This window comes from Castanea sativa, chromosome 3 (assembly GCF_040712315.1).
Source record: "Castanea sativa cultivar Marrone di Chiusa Pesio chromosome 3, ASM4071231v1".
NCBI lineage: Eukaryota > Viridiplantae > Streptophyta > Magnoliopsida > Fagales > Fagaceae > Castanea > Castanea sativa.
This window is the reverse complement of record NC_134015.1, coordinates 12544061-12561221: the sequence shown is the minus strand read 5'-3', so window position 1 is coordinate 12561221 and position 17161 is coordinate 12544061. Positions and strand designations below refer to the sequence as shown.

The 17161-nt window shown below is 42.1% G+C and overlaps 1 protein-coding gene across 3 annotated transcripts in view; it reads left to right on the top strand.

Moving 5' to 3' along the window:
• LOC142628115 (putative disease resistance protein At4g27220) overlaps positions 1-17161 on the top strand; it is a 62689-nt gene extending 45528 nt beyond the window's left edge. The window contains exons 5-11 of one of the 3 annotated variants that reach the window (XM_075802112.1): positions 11600-11839; positions 11930-12142; positions 12366-12929; positions 13104-14019; positions 14507-14626; positions 14713-14830; positions 16379-17161. In XM_075802112.1, the coding sequence (XP_075658227.1) occupies positions 11600-11839; positions 11930-12142; positions 12366-12929; positions 13104-13520 (1434 nt within the window). In that variant the 3' untranslated portion in view covers positions 13521-14019; positions 14507-14626; positions 14713-14830; positions 16379-17161. Of the gene's footprint in view, positions 1-11599; positions 11840-11929; positions 12218-12365; positions 12930-13103; positions 14020-14506; positions 14627-14712; positions 14831-16378 lie in introns of all 3 variants that reach the window. The other 2 variants (XM_075802111.1, XM_075802110.1) reach the window with 2 other exon arrangements.

Here is a 17161-nt window from a genome sequence, read left to right as displayed (position 1 = left end):
AAGAACAACTGGGTGGTAAACAAAAGAAGCTAGATTTGTCATAAATCCTAAATAAGTCGTCTTTCATTACTGACTTTTAACAATGTTTAAGGGAGAAAGTGTAGTTTATTTTGGAAAAGGAAAGTAAGGTCTGTACAGTCCAAAACAATAAGGAAAGTTAGTGTAATTTTAGTTTTTTTTTTTTTTAGGGAAAGTAATTTTAGTGACCTCCCAGTGCAATTTTCCCAATTTTAATAAGATGTTCTTGTAATAAAAGCTTATAGCACAAATAGTATTATTATACTATAATACTATTACAACGACAAAAATCAAACATTAAAAAAACTTTAATTTCAAAATTTTTGAACCATCATGCAAATATCCACGTGGTTTCTCAAAAAAATAAAAAAAATCCATGTGGTGGGCACGTTGGTGTGAGCTGTGACATATATATATATATATATATATATATATATATATATATATATATATATATATATATATATATATATATATAGAGGGTTTCAGATTCAATCCACCATACAATCCGTTATTTAGATTTTTGGAACATATTATTGGTAAGAGAGTGGAATAGTTCGACTAAAGGTTAGGACACCACTTCCTTATATTATAAATAAATGAATAAATAAAATCTCAAAATTATGGGTTGGCTATAGATCTCAAAAATTTTAATATATAAAAATTAAGATGTAATTGACCTAGTTAAATAACAATAATAAATCGCTATTTTATACTTCATGATTAGTCAAAATTCACTTCCAATAAAAAGATATTGAGTAGGATTATAGCTTTAGACTACAAACAATTTTGTAGCTAAATTTTTTATTATTAATTATTCAACTACACACAACACTCATCCAGAACATAGCCATGCAGCATTGCCTCACACCCATTGGTAACGTTCACTTAGCACTTTAAATAAATAACGCACTACTCATTGTACCCATTAACTATACAAATTCTAGCACTAACTTTACCATTATTTTTTCTTTCTTTCTTGAATCACATACTAGTCTAAAAAAGAAAAAAAAAAGACTTTCATCTCCCCTCCCTCACTTAGAACATAAAGTAGAACACTAAGTGAGATAAAGGATTTTTATTCTAAATTTTGCATGGAACTTCTTGTGTATTAGCTATCATGCCACATTTTTTTTATGGATACCGTGCCGCATATTAAAAACTGCTAGTGTCTGGCTATGGGATAAGGGTGCAGGGGGGCGAGTGGCCCAAAGTTTGGTGCATGGCCTCATGCTGCCCGAGGATGCCCATTATTATGCGCAGGGCGATGACGAGACACTTGCCACGCGACTACAATGGCATTCCATCGCGGCAACGCTCTATTCCACTTGACTATGTACATTATACTAAGTGGCCTTTTTTTTTTTTTTTTTTAATTTCACCATTTGGCTACTATCCTATCTCCAGGCTGTGCAGATGACCAGCATTGTGACCGGGCGGTTGAAGGATGCGGCCGAGGCCTTGGAGGGGGAAAAGGTGCTAAAGGCTGTTGTTAAGGCCACGGCCAGGGAAAAAGGGAAGGCTGCCTCGGCATCGGAAAGGAAAGTGATAGATGCCGAGAACGCCAGACAGGCCGCCGAGGGAAAGCTGACTGTCCTGGAGGCGAAGCTAGGGGAGGCCGAGCTCAAGTTAGCGACGGTAGATAGCTTGAGTCTAGCCTAAGCTAATGAAATCGCCAGCCTGAAGGAGTCCCTCGAAGCCTGCGAGGAGAAGTGGTACAATGTCGGCTTCTCGGATGCTGAGAACTCCGCAGAGCCGATCATTCACCAAGCTCGGCGCCATGGATTCGGAGAGGGATGGGTAGCCGCCCTTCAGGCAATAGGCGTGGCCATAGACTCTCCGCTTTGGGACCCCGAGCAGATCCCTTACCCAGCCCCTCCTCCCCCCGTCGTTCAGAGTTAGACCGAGGCTTCAGATGAGGAGCAGACTCCGAGTATGATTGACCTCGTGCGGGATATTGACGCTCACATGGAGGCAGCTGACCCAGAGGTTACAAGCAACATCCGCGCTGGGGCCAAAGCTGCACCAAACCAGGTCCCACCGATAATCGGAACTGAGCAGCCTATTCCTCCGCCCACACTAACCGACCCTGCCGTTTGAAGATCTAGCCTTTCTTTGTCTCTTTTTTCTTTTATTACTGTTATTATTATTATTTTTTTTTTTTTGACGTTTGATGAGCTTAAATCGCCGGGCTGTGGCGATGAAACAATTTCCCTGTCTTCCGAACAGTTACAATTAATGTCGTTTAAATATTGTTGTTTTAATTAATGCTGTTTAAATGTCATTGTGCTTCCCTGTCGCTTGCTTGGTAACTGCCGCTCCTGTGCAATGATTACTTTCTTAATGTTAATGTTGTTGGTAAATGCCATCATACCTTACTTTCCTGCCTTTGGGGGCTGGGAGTAGCCCCTTTGAATTCAAGCCGTAGTGGCTTATGTGACTGGACGCTCGGCGTTGCTGGCCATGCCAAGAACGGGTCCTTGTACCTAGGCGAGAATAGCGTAAGGTTTCTACCTTCTCGGTGATAGGAATCGAACCGAGGGCAAGTTGTCCTTAGATAAAGTAGCCTAAGGTTTCCACCTTCTCGGTGATAAGAATCGAACCAAGGGCAGGTTTCTGTCCTTAGATAAAGTAGCCTAAGGTTTCCACCTTCTCGGTGATAGGAATCGAACCGAGGGCAGGTTTTTGTCCTTAGATAAAGTAGCCTAAGGTTTTCACCTTCTCGGTGATAGGAATCGAACCGAGGGCAGGTTTCTGTCCTTATTGTGAATGAGTTGTCTTTACCCTCGCGATTCTCTTTATAATTCTTGCTTGGCGATAATAACTTGAAAAAACAAAAAGAAAAAGGGAAATTCAGCTGAATAAATGCCTTCGTATTAAACATGCAGTAATGCAAGATTACATCAAGTTTATATCTTTGGAGGGTGTCCGGTCACTGATAAATTTTTTTCAAATTGCGAACATTCTATGGCCGGTGGAGTGGTTTTTCCTCCAAATCATCCAGATAGTATGCCCCTGCTCTAGCAATAGCAGTCACACGGTAGGGCCCCTCCCAGGTCGGAGCTAGCTTTCCCGCGCTCGTCTCTCGCGTATTCCCCACTACCTTTCGGAGTACTAGATCTCCCGCGGCGAACTCCCTCCTTCTGACGGCTCTATTGTACCTCAGGGCAAGTTTTTGTTGATACTCTGCCAGCCAAATGGTGACCACATCTCGGTGTTCCTCCAGCAAGTTCAGCTCCTTGGCCATCAACTTCTCGTTCTTGTTAGAAGTGAATCCCGCAACTCGTGCGCTACACAGGTTTACTTCAGTAGGGATGACTGCCTCCGCCCCGTAAGTTAGAGAGAATGGCTTTTCTCTCGTGGATCTCCTCGGAGTGGTTCGGTATGCCCATAGGACGTTTGGCAACTCCTCGACCCATCTACCCATGGCACCCTCCAATCTTTTCTTCAAACCGCTCACGATAGCCTTATTTGTTGCTTCCGCCTGGCCGTTACTCTGCTGGTAGGCTGGTGTGGAGTATCAGTTCCGGATACCGAGGTTCTCGCGGAACTCCCGAAAAGCCCTGCTGTTGAACTGCAGGCCATTGTCCGATATTAAAGATTCTGGCACTTCGAACCTTGTTACAATGTTCCTCCACATGAATCTTTTAACGTCAACGTCTCAGATGTTGGCCAGTGCCTCAACTTCTGCCCACTTTGTGAAGTAGTCTACTGCCACCAGCACGAACCTTCGGTTGCCTGTTACTTAGGAAAATGGTCTAACTATATCTAGCCCCCAGCGGGTGAATGGCCACGGGCTGCAAACTGAGTTCAAGTTCCCAGCCGGTTGGTAGATCATTGGAGCGTGCACCTGACACTGTTCACATTTTTGAGCATACTCGGTAACTTCCTTCCTCATCTGCGACCACCAGAACCCTTGGGTCATTGCTCGGTGCGCCAGCGAGCGTCCCCCCACATGGCTACCGCAGACTCCCTCGTGCAGTTCAGCTAATAGTTCTTTAGCCTGGCTGGGGTGAAGGCACTGCAGGTATGGCCCTTCAAATGATCTGCGATATAGCTGTCGATCGGCAGATAAGCAGTACCGAGTGGAAGTTCGCTGTACTCTGGCTGCCTCTTTCTCATCTTTCGGGGCTCAATCTTCTGCAAGAAAGTCGATGATTGGATCCATTTAGCACTTCTCGGTTTCAGTGACCTATAGAATCAATGCCCTGGCTGTAATACTTGGCTTGGGCACCAACTCCATCCTAATCAGCCGAGGTACCTCGTCAGCTATTGACGATGCAAGAGTTGCCAAAGAATCGGCGTGCCGGTTCTGTCCCCGGGCTATCTGCTCGATCTTGGCTATCACAAAGTTACCCATCATCTACTTTGCTAGTCGTAGATATTCTATCATCCAGGGATCTTTGGCCTTGAAGTTCCCTTGGACTTGACTTACTACTAGAAGGGAGTCCGAGTACACTTCCACCTCCTTTGCCCCCAGATCTATGACAACCCTTAGTCCAACCAGCAGAGCCTCGTATTATGCCTCATTATTAGAAGCCTTGAAGCCCAATCTGAATGAGTGTTCTAGCTTCAAATCTTCCGAGGTGATGACCACGATCCTTGCCCCGCTGCAGCCGCATTGGACGCTCCGTCCATAAATACCTTCCATGGCTTGACTTCTACTACACAGGTTATATCTGTACCTCTCGGCGAGAACTCGGCAATAAAGTCCGCAAGTACCTATCCCTTCATTGAGTTCCTTGGCTTGTATCTGATGTCGAAAGAGCCCAGCCGAGTCCCCCACTTGGCTATCCTCCCTGTAAAGTCAGATCTCTTCAACAATGACTGGAGCGGGTACTCGGTCAAGACGTGGACTGTGTGGGCCTGAAAATAATGGGGTAATTTTCGGGTGGAATGCACGAGTGCCAGCACCGGTTTTTCCAGTGTTAAGTACCTGGTCTCCGCATTGACTAACGTCTTGCTGATGTAATAAACCGGGAGCTGTACACCGCTATCCCTCAGTAGTACGGCGCTCGCTGCATGCTCGGATACTGAGAGGTACATATACAAGTCTTCTCCTGATTCTGGGGCTGACAACGTCAGTGCCTTCCCAAGGTAATCCTTTAGATCTTGGAAGGCTCTGTCACACTCCTCATCCCACTAGAACCCCTTCCACTTCTTCAGAAGTTGGTAAAAGGGCTGGCACCGATCAACGAACTTGGAAATAAATCGGTTAAGAGCAGCCAGCATACCAGTCAACTTTTGAACCTCTTTCGAATTGCTCGGCGGTTTGAGATGTTTCACAGCTTCAATTTGATCGGGGCTGACTTCGATCCCTAGTTTAGTAATCAAATACCCCAGGAACTTGCCAGATCCAATCCCGAATGCACATTTATCGGCGTTGAGGCACAGCCGGTGTCGTCGGAGTATCTCGAACACTTATTTCAGGTCGCCAAGGTGTTGTCCTTCTAGCTTACTTTTTATCACCATGTCGTCAATGTACACTTCAACGGTCCGTCCAATCTTATCCCTAAACATCCTCGTCATCATTCGTTGATAAGTGGCTCCCGCGTTCTTCAAACCGAACGGCATCACGGTATAGTGGTAGTTAGCATCGGGCATTAAGAATGCCGTCTTCTCCTGATCCTCAGCAGCTAGGGCAATCTGGTGATAGCCTTGGAAGGCATCAAGGAAACTCATTCTTGGGTGCCCGCACGTAGCGTCCACCAACTGGTCGATTTTCGGCATTGGAAACAGATCCTTCGGACATGCTCAGTTCAGATTGGTAAAATCAACACAAGCTCTCCACTTACCACTCTTCTTTCTCACGACCATCGTGTTTACGAGCCATTTCGAAAAGAATGTTTCCCTTATGGCTCCCGTCTCTCTCAGCTTCCTAACTTCCTGTCTGACGGCTTCCACATGCTCCTTAGCTGATCTTCTTGATCTCTGTTTCTTAGGAGGGCATAGTAGATCCACATTTAGCTTGTGAACTATGAACTCGGGGTCGACACCGGGCACCTCATATGGATTCCATGCAAACACATCCACGTTTTGTATGAGGAACAGCAGTAGCTGCACCCTTTCCCCATCACTCAAGCCTGCCCCTATCTGAAAACTCCTTTCACTTCCCGGTAAGATCTTTACGCTCACCAAATCCTCGGCAGCGTTGGTCCCCTTCACCTGGGGATACTGTAATTACTATAGGGCGCCTCCTCGGCTGATTCCTTCTGCTCCATTTGTTTGTTTGCCGCGGCTACCAAACATTGTCTAGCCGCTTGCTGATCACCCCTTATTACTATAATCCCTTCGTCAGTTCGGAACTTGACTTTCACGTGCAAGGTAGACGGTACAGCCCCCATGTCATGTATCCATGGCCTTCTGAATATTACCGTGTACAGCAAGAAAGAGGCAACCACTATGAATGTCACCATTACCTTCCTGCCCCCCATGATAACTGGGAACGAAATCTGCCCTTCTGGAGTCACCATATGCCCATCGAATCCCATTAAAGGTGTATTATACTTGGACAAGTCCCCCTTTTTCAGCCCGAGCCCCCTGTATAGGTCCGGGTACATTACGTCTGCGCCATTCCCTTAATCTATCATTATTCTCTTCACTATAAAACCCCTTATTCGGGCCGTGACTATTAAAGCATCGTGGTGGGGCTGAGTAGTACCTTCCAGGTCGTCGTCGTCAAACGCTATGGGTTGTCTACTATACCTCGGCTTCTTCCCCGGGGATTGTTCGCTCGCGCTTCCTTCCGTTGACACCACGGTCAACACCCTTTTTGCTGTGGGTACTCTAATTGCCGTCGTCGAGGTCGTCGTCGACGCTGCCGATCTGCTTGCAAGGTCTCTTGATTCCCTGCCTTCACCAGAAACTCTTTCAAATGCCCCGCCTTCACCAACTGTTCCAGGTGATCTTTCAACACCCTACACTGCTCGGTGGTGTGCCCTTTATCTCTGTGATAGGTGCAATACAAATTCTGGTTTCTCCTTGACGGGTCGCCCGCCATCTTGTTCGACCGCTTAAAATACGGCTCATTTTTTATCCTATCAATGATGTAGTGTACGGGCTCCTTAAACGTCGCGTTGACTCCTCCAACTGCCGAGCCGAGCTCTTGAATTCTCAAATCCTTCCTGTGTTTGGGGTTGAAGCCGTTGTTCCGAGGATAACTGAATATCAGCTCCTTCCCTTTGGACTGCAGCCAATCATCTTTTAAGCGCTTGTACTCTTCGATACGCCTCATCAACTGCCTCATATCCTCGGGAGGCTTTAGGGTCAACAATTCTCTCAGCCCGGATTCTTCAGGTAAGCCCATCCGAAAGGTGTTCACCGCGATCTTTTCATTACCCCCGCCGATCTCATTATACAACTCCCAGTACCGACTGGCATAGTTACAAAGGGTCTCTCCAGCCCCCATCTTCATTGATAGCAACGCATCCACGGGCTGCAGCACCCGGCTGCAAGTCATGAACCGCACTCCAAACTCCTGGATCAGTTTCGAAAAACTATGGATCGAACCCTTCTTCAACCCGTTGAACCACCCCCAAGCAGTGGGGCCAAGGCTCGAGGGGAAAACCTTACACATCAATGCATCGTTATGGGAGTGTAAGGACATCATCTGAATATAGTGACTTACATGTTCCACCGGGTCTGTCTTCCTAGTGTAGGAATTGAACGGTGGGCGTGCGAACTGGCTTGGCATAGGTGCACTCTCGATATCTCTAGAAAACGGAGACCAGGCAGCTTGACGCAATGCTCGGCTCATGGTATCCATGGCCGCATTGCGTGGTTGCTCCGCGTTGGGGGAAGTCGATTCATGGTCCGCATACTCTCGCGAACGGTCGCAGTGCCCACGAGACTCGGATTGATGAGATCTTGCCTCACGGCGATTCCCCACACTAACTGACCTTTCCCTTCGTTCTTCCTGGTCCTTTCTCCAGCGTCGACCCCGTGCTTGCAACTCCAAATCCCTGACCGTCCTGAGTAGGCGTTCGAGCTCTTGATCCTTCTGCTCAAGCTCGTGGTCTCTTCTGTCAAGGCAGCTACGGCCCGAGGCGTCAGACATTGTTCGGAAGGTTTGGTACGACCCTTCTCCAGGCCCGGATTCTTCTACCTCCTCATGCCTTTTGTCCTCCTGCCTTTTTTGCCTCCTTTCTCGCCATGTAGACCCTCGTGACGGCCCTCTAATGCCGCTCTTTGCATGACTTCCCTGTGCACCTCTAGACATTCTTGCGAGCGTGCCAAGATAGCACCACAGTTACGTAGGAGATTTCCACAGACAGCGCCAATTGTGCGTTCCAAAATAAGGCTATTGGGCCTAAAAGGAGTTTGGGCTCACAATCTATTTTTATAGTGGGCTTATGGATTTCCTACCACAGGTGGTGCTATGCTCGGCTGCCCCGTTTCCTTAGTCTCCCCTCTTTTCTCACTAACACTCCCCTCTCTTCCTTAGGGGGGCTTTAGTATTACTTTCTCTAGTCTTTTCACTCTGGAATTGCCAACCTCTTCAACTGAATCTTCCTTGCCTATTTATAGCCAAACTTAGTGGAACGGTCATGATTATCCACCTGGTGGGTGGAAGGAGGGGTCTAATACTATTACTCATAAGTGGGGGTTTAGTTAGGAGTGGGAGTAAATGAGAGTAACATTGGAACTGGCTCCACCGCTGGGTTTGATGCTCGGCAGGGGCGTTCCCTAGGCAATGGAAGGGAGGTCCAATACCGTTTCACCTAAGTGGATGTTTGGTGATGGGAAGGAGAAACTGATAGTGGCATTGGGACCAGCCCTGCATGTAAGTTTTGTGCTCGGCAGGAGCACGCCACAGACTGCTTTGAGCACTCTGAGCTCAAACCTCTCGGACGGCACATGCGTTACCATGTGTGATTAGCGCGGGGTTCTTATAAGAGTTAGTCTTCATGGGCCTTAGGGCGATTGGGCTTGACGGGGGGTGAGTCCCGTACACCTATAAATCGAGTCTTTGAGGGTCGATTTTCATGGTCTGACCTATTTATAGCCAAACTTAGTGGAACGGTCATGATTATCCACCTGGTTGCCAACCTCTTCAACTGAATCTTCCTTGCCTATTTATAGCCAAACTTAGTGGAACGGTCATGATTATCCACCTGGTGGGTGGAAGGAGGGGTCTAATACTATTACTCATAAGTGGGGGTTTAGTTAGGAGTGGGAGTAAATGAGAGTAACATTGGAACTGGCTCCACCGCTGGGTTTGATGCTTGGCAGGGGCGTTCCCTAGGCAATGGAAGGGAGGTCCAATACCGTTTCACCTAAGTGGATGTTTGGTGATGGGAAGGAGAAACTGATAGTGGCATTGGGACCAGCCCTGCATGTAAGTTTTGTGCTCGGCAGGAGCACGCCACAGACTGCTTTGAGCACTCTGAGCTCAAACCTCTCGGACGGCACATGCGTTACCATGTGTGATTAGCGCGGGGTTCTTATAAGAGTTAGTCTTCATGGGCCTTAGGGCGATTGGGCTTGACGGGGGGTGAGTCCCGTACACCTATAAATCGAGTCTTTGAGGGTCGATTTTCATGGTCTGACCACGTTTGATGTGACATTTTTTCCACATGGTGCTTACTAGGAAATCGAGTCTCTAACACTCGATTTATAAGCCAAAAAAACTTTAGTCTAAGTCCTCGTACAAGCCATTCCTAGAAAGGCAGAAATACCCAAAAAAAAAAATAATAATATCACCCACAACAAACTTTCAACTATCCACATCCACCTCCACCACCACTCTACCAGCAACAAACTCCATACAGCAACCCCAGCCCACAGGAAAAAAAAAAAAAAAAAAAAACCACCACCAACACAGCCACAACCATAACCCACTATTACAACCAAACCCAACACAGCCCACGACAACCACAACCACAGCTACTGAACCACCACCAACACAGCCACCAAACCGCCATTTCAACAACCCACAGTCACAACCAAACCCACAAAAAAAAAAAATCAAACACCAAAAAACCTATGCGAAGAAGAACCAAAAACACCAGCAAAAAAAAAAAAAACCCATGAACCCACAAAATCAGCAATCCAAAACCCATGAACCTAGAATTCTCGCCATCGCCGATCATGGTGCCGTTTTGCTGTCCATCGAGCGGTGGTGGTCGATGGAGAATCGCACCGAAGGAGACGTCGGATGTGAGGCTCTGTACATGTTGACGCGTGGCAGAGAGGCGGAGCAATGGTGGTTGTTGAAGAAGGTCGTCGATCTGGACAAGAAGCTTGAAGTGGAATAAGCGAAGGCAGAGGAAGACAAAGAAGGTTGTCAATCTGGTCTACTCACGCCGATCTGTTTTTGGGTTTTTTTTCTCTCTCTTTCTTCTCTGATGAGAAGATGTAAATGGTGGACGAGAAGCTTGAAGTGGAATAAGCAAAGGCAAAGGAAGACGAAGAAGGTCGTCTATTTGGTCCACCCACGCCGATCTGTTTCTGATTTTTTTTTTTATGAGAAGATGTAAATGGTGGGCTTAAAACATTATACAAGGGATGTAAAGGGTTATAAATCGAGTCTTAGAGACTTGATTTTCAGGTGGACGCCACGTGGAAAAAATGCCACATCAGACATGGTCAGACCATGAAAATCGACCTTCAAAGACTTGATTTATAAGCCCAAAATCGACTCTTAGACTCGAGATACTAGTAAAAAATATAGTTTAGTAACAGTAACTACTAATTATATTGTTTATAAATTATTGTTAATTTTCTATTTTGGCCGTTTGGGTTTGTTCTCTAATCTGGTTTTAGAAGCATGCACAGACCATCCTATTTTCACCGTGGGTCTTGAGTTTTGATACCCTCCAAATAGAAGACAAAAATTGCCCATAACCAGTGATCCTAAGGCCAAATCACGCTATTGAGGACCTTGCAACCACTAAGCAATCTCACCCTATAGTATATTTTCAAAACCCAACCCAGAACTTCTAGATCTGTGCCATTCTAGATCTAACAACTTTACAATCACTGTGTATTGTATCTATGAAAAGAGGGGGGGAAAGACAATCATAGAGCAAGAAAGATTAGAGTTGGGCAAGAGATCTATCTCTCTCGCACCCTTATGACCGAACCCCCTTCTTTTGTTCTCCCTTTTCTTTGATTTTGATTTTCCCTCCCTCGGTCTCCAATCTCCATTGAGAGTTGAGGTGTGAGTTTCGGTTTTATGATGTAGGCTTGGTGGATGGTGGCAGATTTCTAAAGGTGTTTGAATGAGTTTGACGTGTAAATAGATGTGATTCCAAAGCTGGTGTTTGATTAAACAAGGAGGGGTAAATCAGGTTGGTTCAACCATTGGCATATCGGGTATACAAGCTTGGACGATTCGGTGAATTAGATATCGGGTATACAAGGTTGGTTCCAATTTTAGGCGATTGTTACTCGATGATTATAGGAATTCAAAATTGGAATCACACCTATTTAAGTACTCCCAAGTTTTTATGACATCGTTTTGAGTCTGGACTTCATCACCGTTTGAGGTCTGGGCCTTGTTGTATTAGGCAAATACGACACCGTTTTCTTCATTTCTTTTAACAAGTTTGCTGAAGTAGATAATTAATTGTTGTTGCAGGTTGTGTTCCCCAACTTGGAAACGTTGGCACTGTCCTCTATACACTCTGAAGAGATACTACTTCACAACCAACATCGGCCAAGCTCCTCTTTCAAATTAACAAACATACAAACAGACTCAAGATTTCACAATTTGTGTAACTTGATCGTGAAAGGCTCTGGCAATTTAAAATACCTGCTGTCTTCCTCTACAGTGAGATTTATGGTTCAGCTCATATCTCTTTACATCAAGGACTGTAAGGTAATTTGGTGATTTCCTCAAATGAAATAGCAATTATATACAGCGAGATTTATGATGAATGTCAAACATCTTCACATAATTGAATGCAAGGTTATGGAAGAGATTCTACACATAGATGAAGAAGAAATACTTTCAGATGCGTTGTTTCCTCGACTAGAATTCTTCGTCTTAGAAGATCTTCCAATAGTTAAAAGATTCTGTATTGACAGTAATGTGGAATTTCCATCATTGAAGAGATGTCGCATAAAGAATTGCCCTAAATTGAAGACATGTGCATTTAAACATGCCAGTTCAAACATGGAGGTTAGTAAAGGACTCATGAAAATAAATTCAGAGGACAATCGTCATACAACTTCGCAATCACACATCAATGAAAGCGTAGATATTTTTTAAACTTTCCCCCTTCTCTTATTTTTGAGTTTTTTTAAATGCTAAAATTAAAAATCTTTTAGCATATTTAACTTGTACATATGTTTATGAGGATTTGAGTTTGTCAGAGTTGAAAAAGAATTTATTATTGCTGCAGATTGTGTTCGCCAACTTGGAAAGTTTGGAACAGTCCTTAATAGACTTGGAAGAGAAACAGCAAAACCAACATTGGGCAAGGTCCTTCTGCAAAATAAAAAACATGCAAACATCCATAAGGTTTCAAAATTTGTTGTTTTTGGGCGTGTGGGGCTCTGATAGTTTCAAATATCTACTGTCATCCTCCATAGCAAGATCTATGGTGCAGGTCAAGTATCTTCACATAGTGAATTGCAAGGCTATGGAAGAGATACTATTCATAGAAGATTTAGGAGATGAAGAAGAAGAAGAAGAAGAAGAAGAAATAATTCCTAAGTTGATGTTCCCTCGACTGGAAGTCCTGAAACTAAATGATCTACCAATTCTGAAAAGATTCTGCGTTGGAGGTAATATTGAATTTAAATCCATGAGGTCACTGATCATAGAACATTGCCCTAAATTGAAGACATTCATATCCAAACCTTCCAATTCAGACACAGTGATGACTGTCTGCAAAGAAATCAAGGAAATGAATACAGAGGAAATCCCTCGTACTGTTGCTATACACCCTCTCTTCAGTGAAGAGGTAGATATTTTTCAATTTTCCTCCTGATTTAGTTTCTTGTGCTTATTAATCAATGTAAGAGTTGACCACTTAACCAACCATTGCACTCACTCACGAATATTCTAACACTTTATCTTCCATTATGTGAGTTATTATTATTAGGTGTTTCATTAACACATGGGATGAACCCTGCAGGTTGCATTCCCTAATTTGGAAGATTTGGAAATATCCTACGTGGATGACTTGAAAATCATATGGGACAACCAAGTCCCCCCATATTCCTTTTGCAAGCTTCAGACAATGAAAGTTGAATTTTGTGAAAATCTTATGAACATCTTTCAATCCGATGTGCTGACAAGATTTCGGAGCCTAGAGAATGTCACCATAACTGATTGTGGTTCACTACAAGAAGTATTTCAACTGCAGGAGCAAGATGCTAAAGAAACGCATGATGCAACTGTCATTCCGTTGAAAGAATTGCGTTTGGATCGCGTACCCAAATTGAAATATGTATGGAATAAGGACCCCCAAGGAATTTTTAATTTTCCAAATCTCAACCTTGATAGTACGGGTTTAAGAAGTTACTGGTCAGACTCAGTGCCTAGTGACTAGATGTCTCACGTAATTGGAGAATCTTCAGATAGTTGTTTTAGGGGTGGAATAAATTTTTTCTTTGTTGTTGTAGTCCTGCTCTAGTATATGTAGGTTATAGTAGCTGCTGTATTTGTGGTAGACTGGTATTTGTTGCTGTTGGATTGCCTTTTTAGGAGTCTTGTTTGTTTGTTGTTTGTACATTGTTGCTGGGTTTCCAGCTTGTTTTCAATCAAGTTTCTTGATTATTAAAATAAAAAAAAATAAAAAAAAAGAAGAGGAAGAAGAAGAAAAGCAAAAAAAAAAAAAAAATGTTGCAGTGGAAGGAGCAAAAGCTATAGCTAGATTTCTGCTACCTCGAGCAAATCCTGAATCTTATACTAAGACTAATGCGGAAAGATATATGGACTCATGGACGTGAAAATTTTGAGATATTTGCTTCTGAACGTCTATGCTTTCAAGAAACTCTAAAAGAGAGCAAAGTTGATATCTTCATTCAACAAATTTTCTTGTGTAAGAGGTAAGAGCCTTAACTAATCTTTTTAAATGTTTGAGTTGCAGTGATAGAAGAGATGTTGCTTCTTGATGTGATAAAATTTTTTTTTGAATCCTTGTGTTCATGCATGTAGTAAGAGCTTTGGATGATTAATTCATTTGTAGTTTTCACTGAGTAATTAGTTTCAACTATTTGTTCATAAACCACTTATGAATTTTAGTTTTAAACTTTTTGTTTTGTTTTGAAATTTTTTTGCTTTAAAGAAATCTTTTTTTTTTCTTTTACTTTCTGTTTGTGTTTGACTTCTTGGATTTACTTTTTATTTTGTTTGTTGTTCAGATTATCATTTATTTACTCTTATCTAAAAAAATTTGTAAATATCGTTTTCTTAGAGCTGTTTGAACTCACAAATAAATGATTGAAAAAAGAAACCAAAAGAAAAGAAGAAGAAATGTTGCTTAGTTTTAATTTTTTATTATAATTTTGTTTTATGAACTTTGTGGTGTTGAAGGGCTTTTGATCGGGGGAAATGTTGTGCATAGATCTTTTTGTGTAAAAGGTGTTTGAGAAAAAGCCGAGCCCAAAATAGAAGAAGAAAAGAAGCATGCTTCTTGATGTGTTTTAATTTTAGGTATTCTCTTCTCTGTCCCATCTCTCATTCATCACTGTATCTTAAAATTTATTTATCTATACAAAAGCTAATGTAATACTCAACAGGAACTGTAGGTAACCTGAACCAATCAATGACAATCAATTTGAGTCTCCCAATTCCGGCACTCCTTCCTCAATCAATCCCTTTGATCTTCTCAAAGACCAAGATGACCCTTATGACCAGGTTCCCCTTCCTCATTCTTCTTCTTCTTTTTATTTATTATTTATTCTTTTCTTTTCTTTTCTTTTTTTGCAATTTAAAATATTTTGAGCTTGTCTGATTGTACTTTGACCTGTAATTAGAGATTTGTTTCATTCAAATTTAATCCCTGACATTGGGTGGACAATGGGATTGTTTTCTATTTTTTGCATTAGGGTTTAGATGCATTTAACGAGGTGTAATTGAGAGGGGGAAAAGGATAAATTATATTATTTGTCCTATTTTTGAAACACGTAACTGTTTAAAAAAAAATTCATGATTTTTTAGGTCGGACTAGGTTTAATCGTGATCAAACCGTGACAAAATAAAAATTTTAATTCAATTATATATAATAGATAGAATATTTTGTGACATAAAGACTCAACAAGCCCACTTGCCTTAATTGTCAGAGTGTTAGACAACTTTCCATGCATATGGGGGGCTGATAACAATGCTTTTTGTCTCTAAAATTTAGGGTAAGAGTCCAACTCAAATGTTTGGAGACAATTGCATTACTCTCCGAATTTGTAATAGCTTTTTAGTTTAGGGAATGAATGTTTAAGGAGTACCTATTAGAAAGATCGAGGAACAGGTCTTTTGCTTTGAAATTTGCCATTTCAGTGTATCATTTTTTTTTCACTGGATTTTTTTCTCTGTGATTTGGTTGTATCCAATTTATTTGTTGGTAGTTTCTTAATTCAAATGAGAAATGAACTCTGAGAATATGTTCTTTTTCAAAATTTTGAATTTTAGGAAATTTTATAAGAAAGTGTTAGATACTTGTCCTAAGATTGGTTGAAATGGTTTTTTTTTTTCTTCATATGAATAGTTATTTAGCCAAGACACACTGAATCTAAGTATAGGGATGTTAGTAGTACAAATTTGAGTTCTTTTCCAACATTTTGACTATGTGAATATTCCAATAAATCTCTTCCTTCCCATGGGGGCCTTCTACCAAGTCACTTGTAGCACTTTAATTAGTATTCCCTTTGAAGGGAAGACATTTTCTAATTAATATACCAATTATTGGGGAGTGAATACCTTAGGATTAGAAAGACTCGAATTGAAAAGTTAATATAACATATAGGGAAACTACTTAACCCAAAAGTTTAAACTTACGAGTTTGAGTTCAATTATGTGTTCTCTTTACCACTTACTCTTTTCATTGAAATTCAATGCGGGACTTCACTATTTAACTAAACTTACTACTCACACATGAATATTTCAACATGTTGAAATTATATGATTATGGTTTTCCTACTTGATTTTGTAGAAAAAAGTTTTCCATTCATGCTTACGATGTTGCGGGTTATTCTAGTTTATTGAAGGTAGCATTTGTAACCTGAAGTTGTTTGTACAAGTTGCCTTACAAGAAGATGCATTTGTCATGTCAAAGAATTACTCTATAACCCAACAATGTGCGCACGGCGCGTCGGCGCTTGCGTTTTAAGAAAATTTTCTTTTGAATTTCTCTGTGACATGCACATCTGGCGGTCTATAAATTTTATGATTCTTTCCCCTATTTCCTTGAAGGTGTAAGTCAATTCAAAGACAAATGGAGAGAATACAAGAAACCAAAAAAACTGAAAAGAAAATGATATCCTTGTTTTCTGTCGAAGAGGTGAATGTGGGGCCGTGGCTGCAAGAAATCAGATAAAAATTCTGTGGAAGGATGATGACTACATTGAACTCTGTTGAACTTTTACCAGTAAGTTCAATTTGTTGATGTCATTGATGATTGAATCATGGTTGTGATATCATTAGTTTCAGATATCATTGAGTTATGTTTGTAAATGAGTCGTATTGTTTTCAAGGGGTGGCAGACTAAATTCAGTTCTTTATATGTTATCAATATTGATGCTTTAGTTTGTCAATGTGATCATACTGTTTTGTGTAAAGAACAAAGCCTAGAGTAGTGTTCTTGCTGCATATTCTCAGTCTTCTGGGAAGAGGGTTCTGTGATCTGGGAAAATGGATGAGGATTTCCGAATTTTTAGACATTTATATTGGTGAAATAGCTAGGATCAGATTTCACTATGGTAGGATGGGTGAATATTGTGCAATTTATAATCACAAGTGGGATAATTATCTCACAGTGCGAAAACTATATCATAAGGAATGTAGCATACAACTGCATGACAACAAGAACCCTAAAGAAAGATCAACATAGCAGAAAAATCCATTCAATGCAGTGAGCCTTTATATTCAACGCATAGGGTATAGGGACATCTTTTCTATTTTGTAAGATAAAACCTTCTAATACAACCCTATAAACCTTAACCATATGCAGTGGTGTATCATCTGATTTGTAGTCAT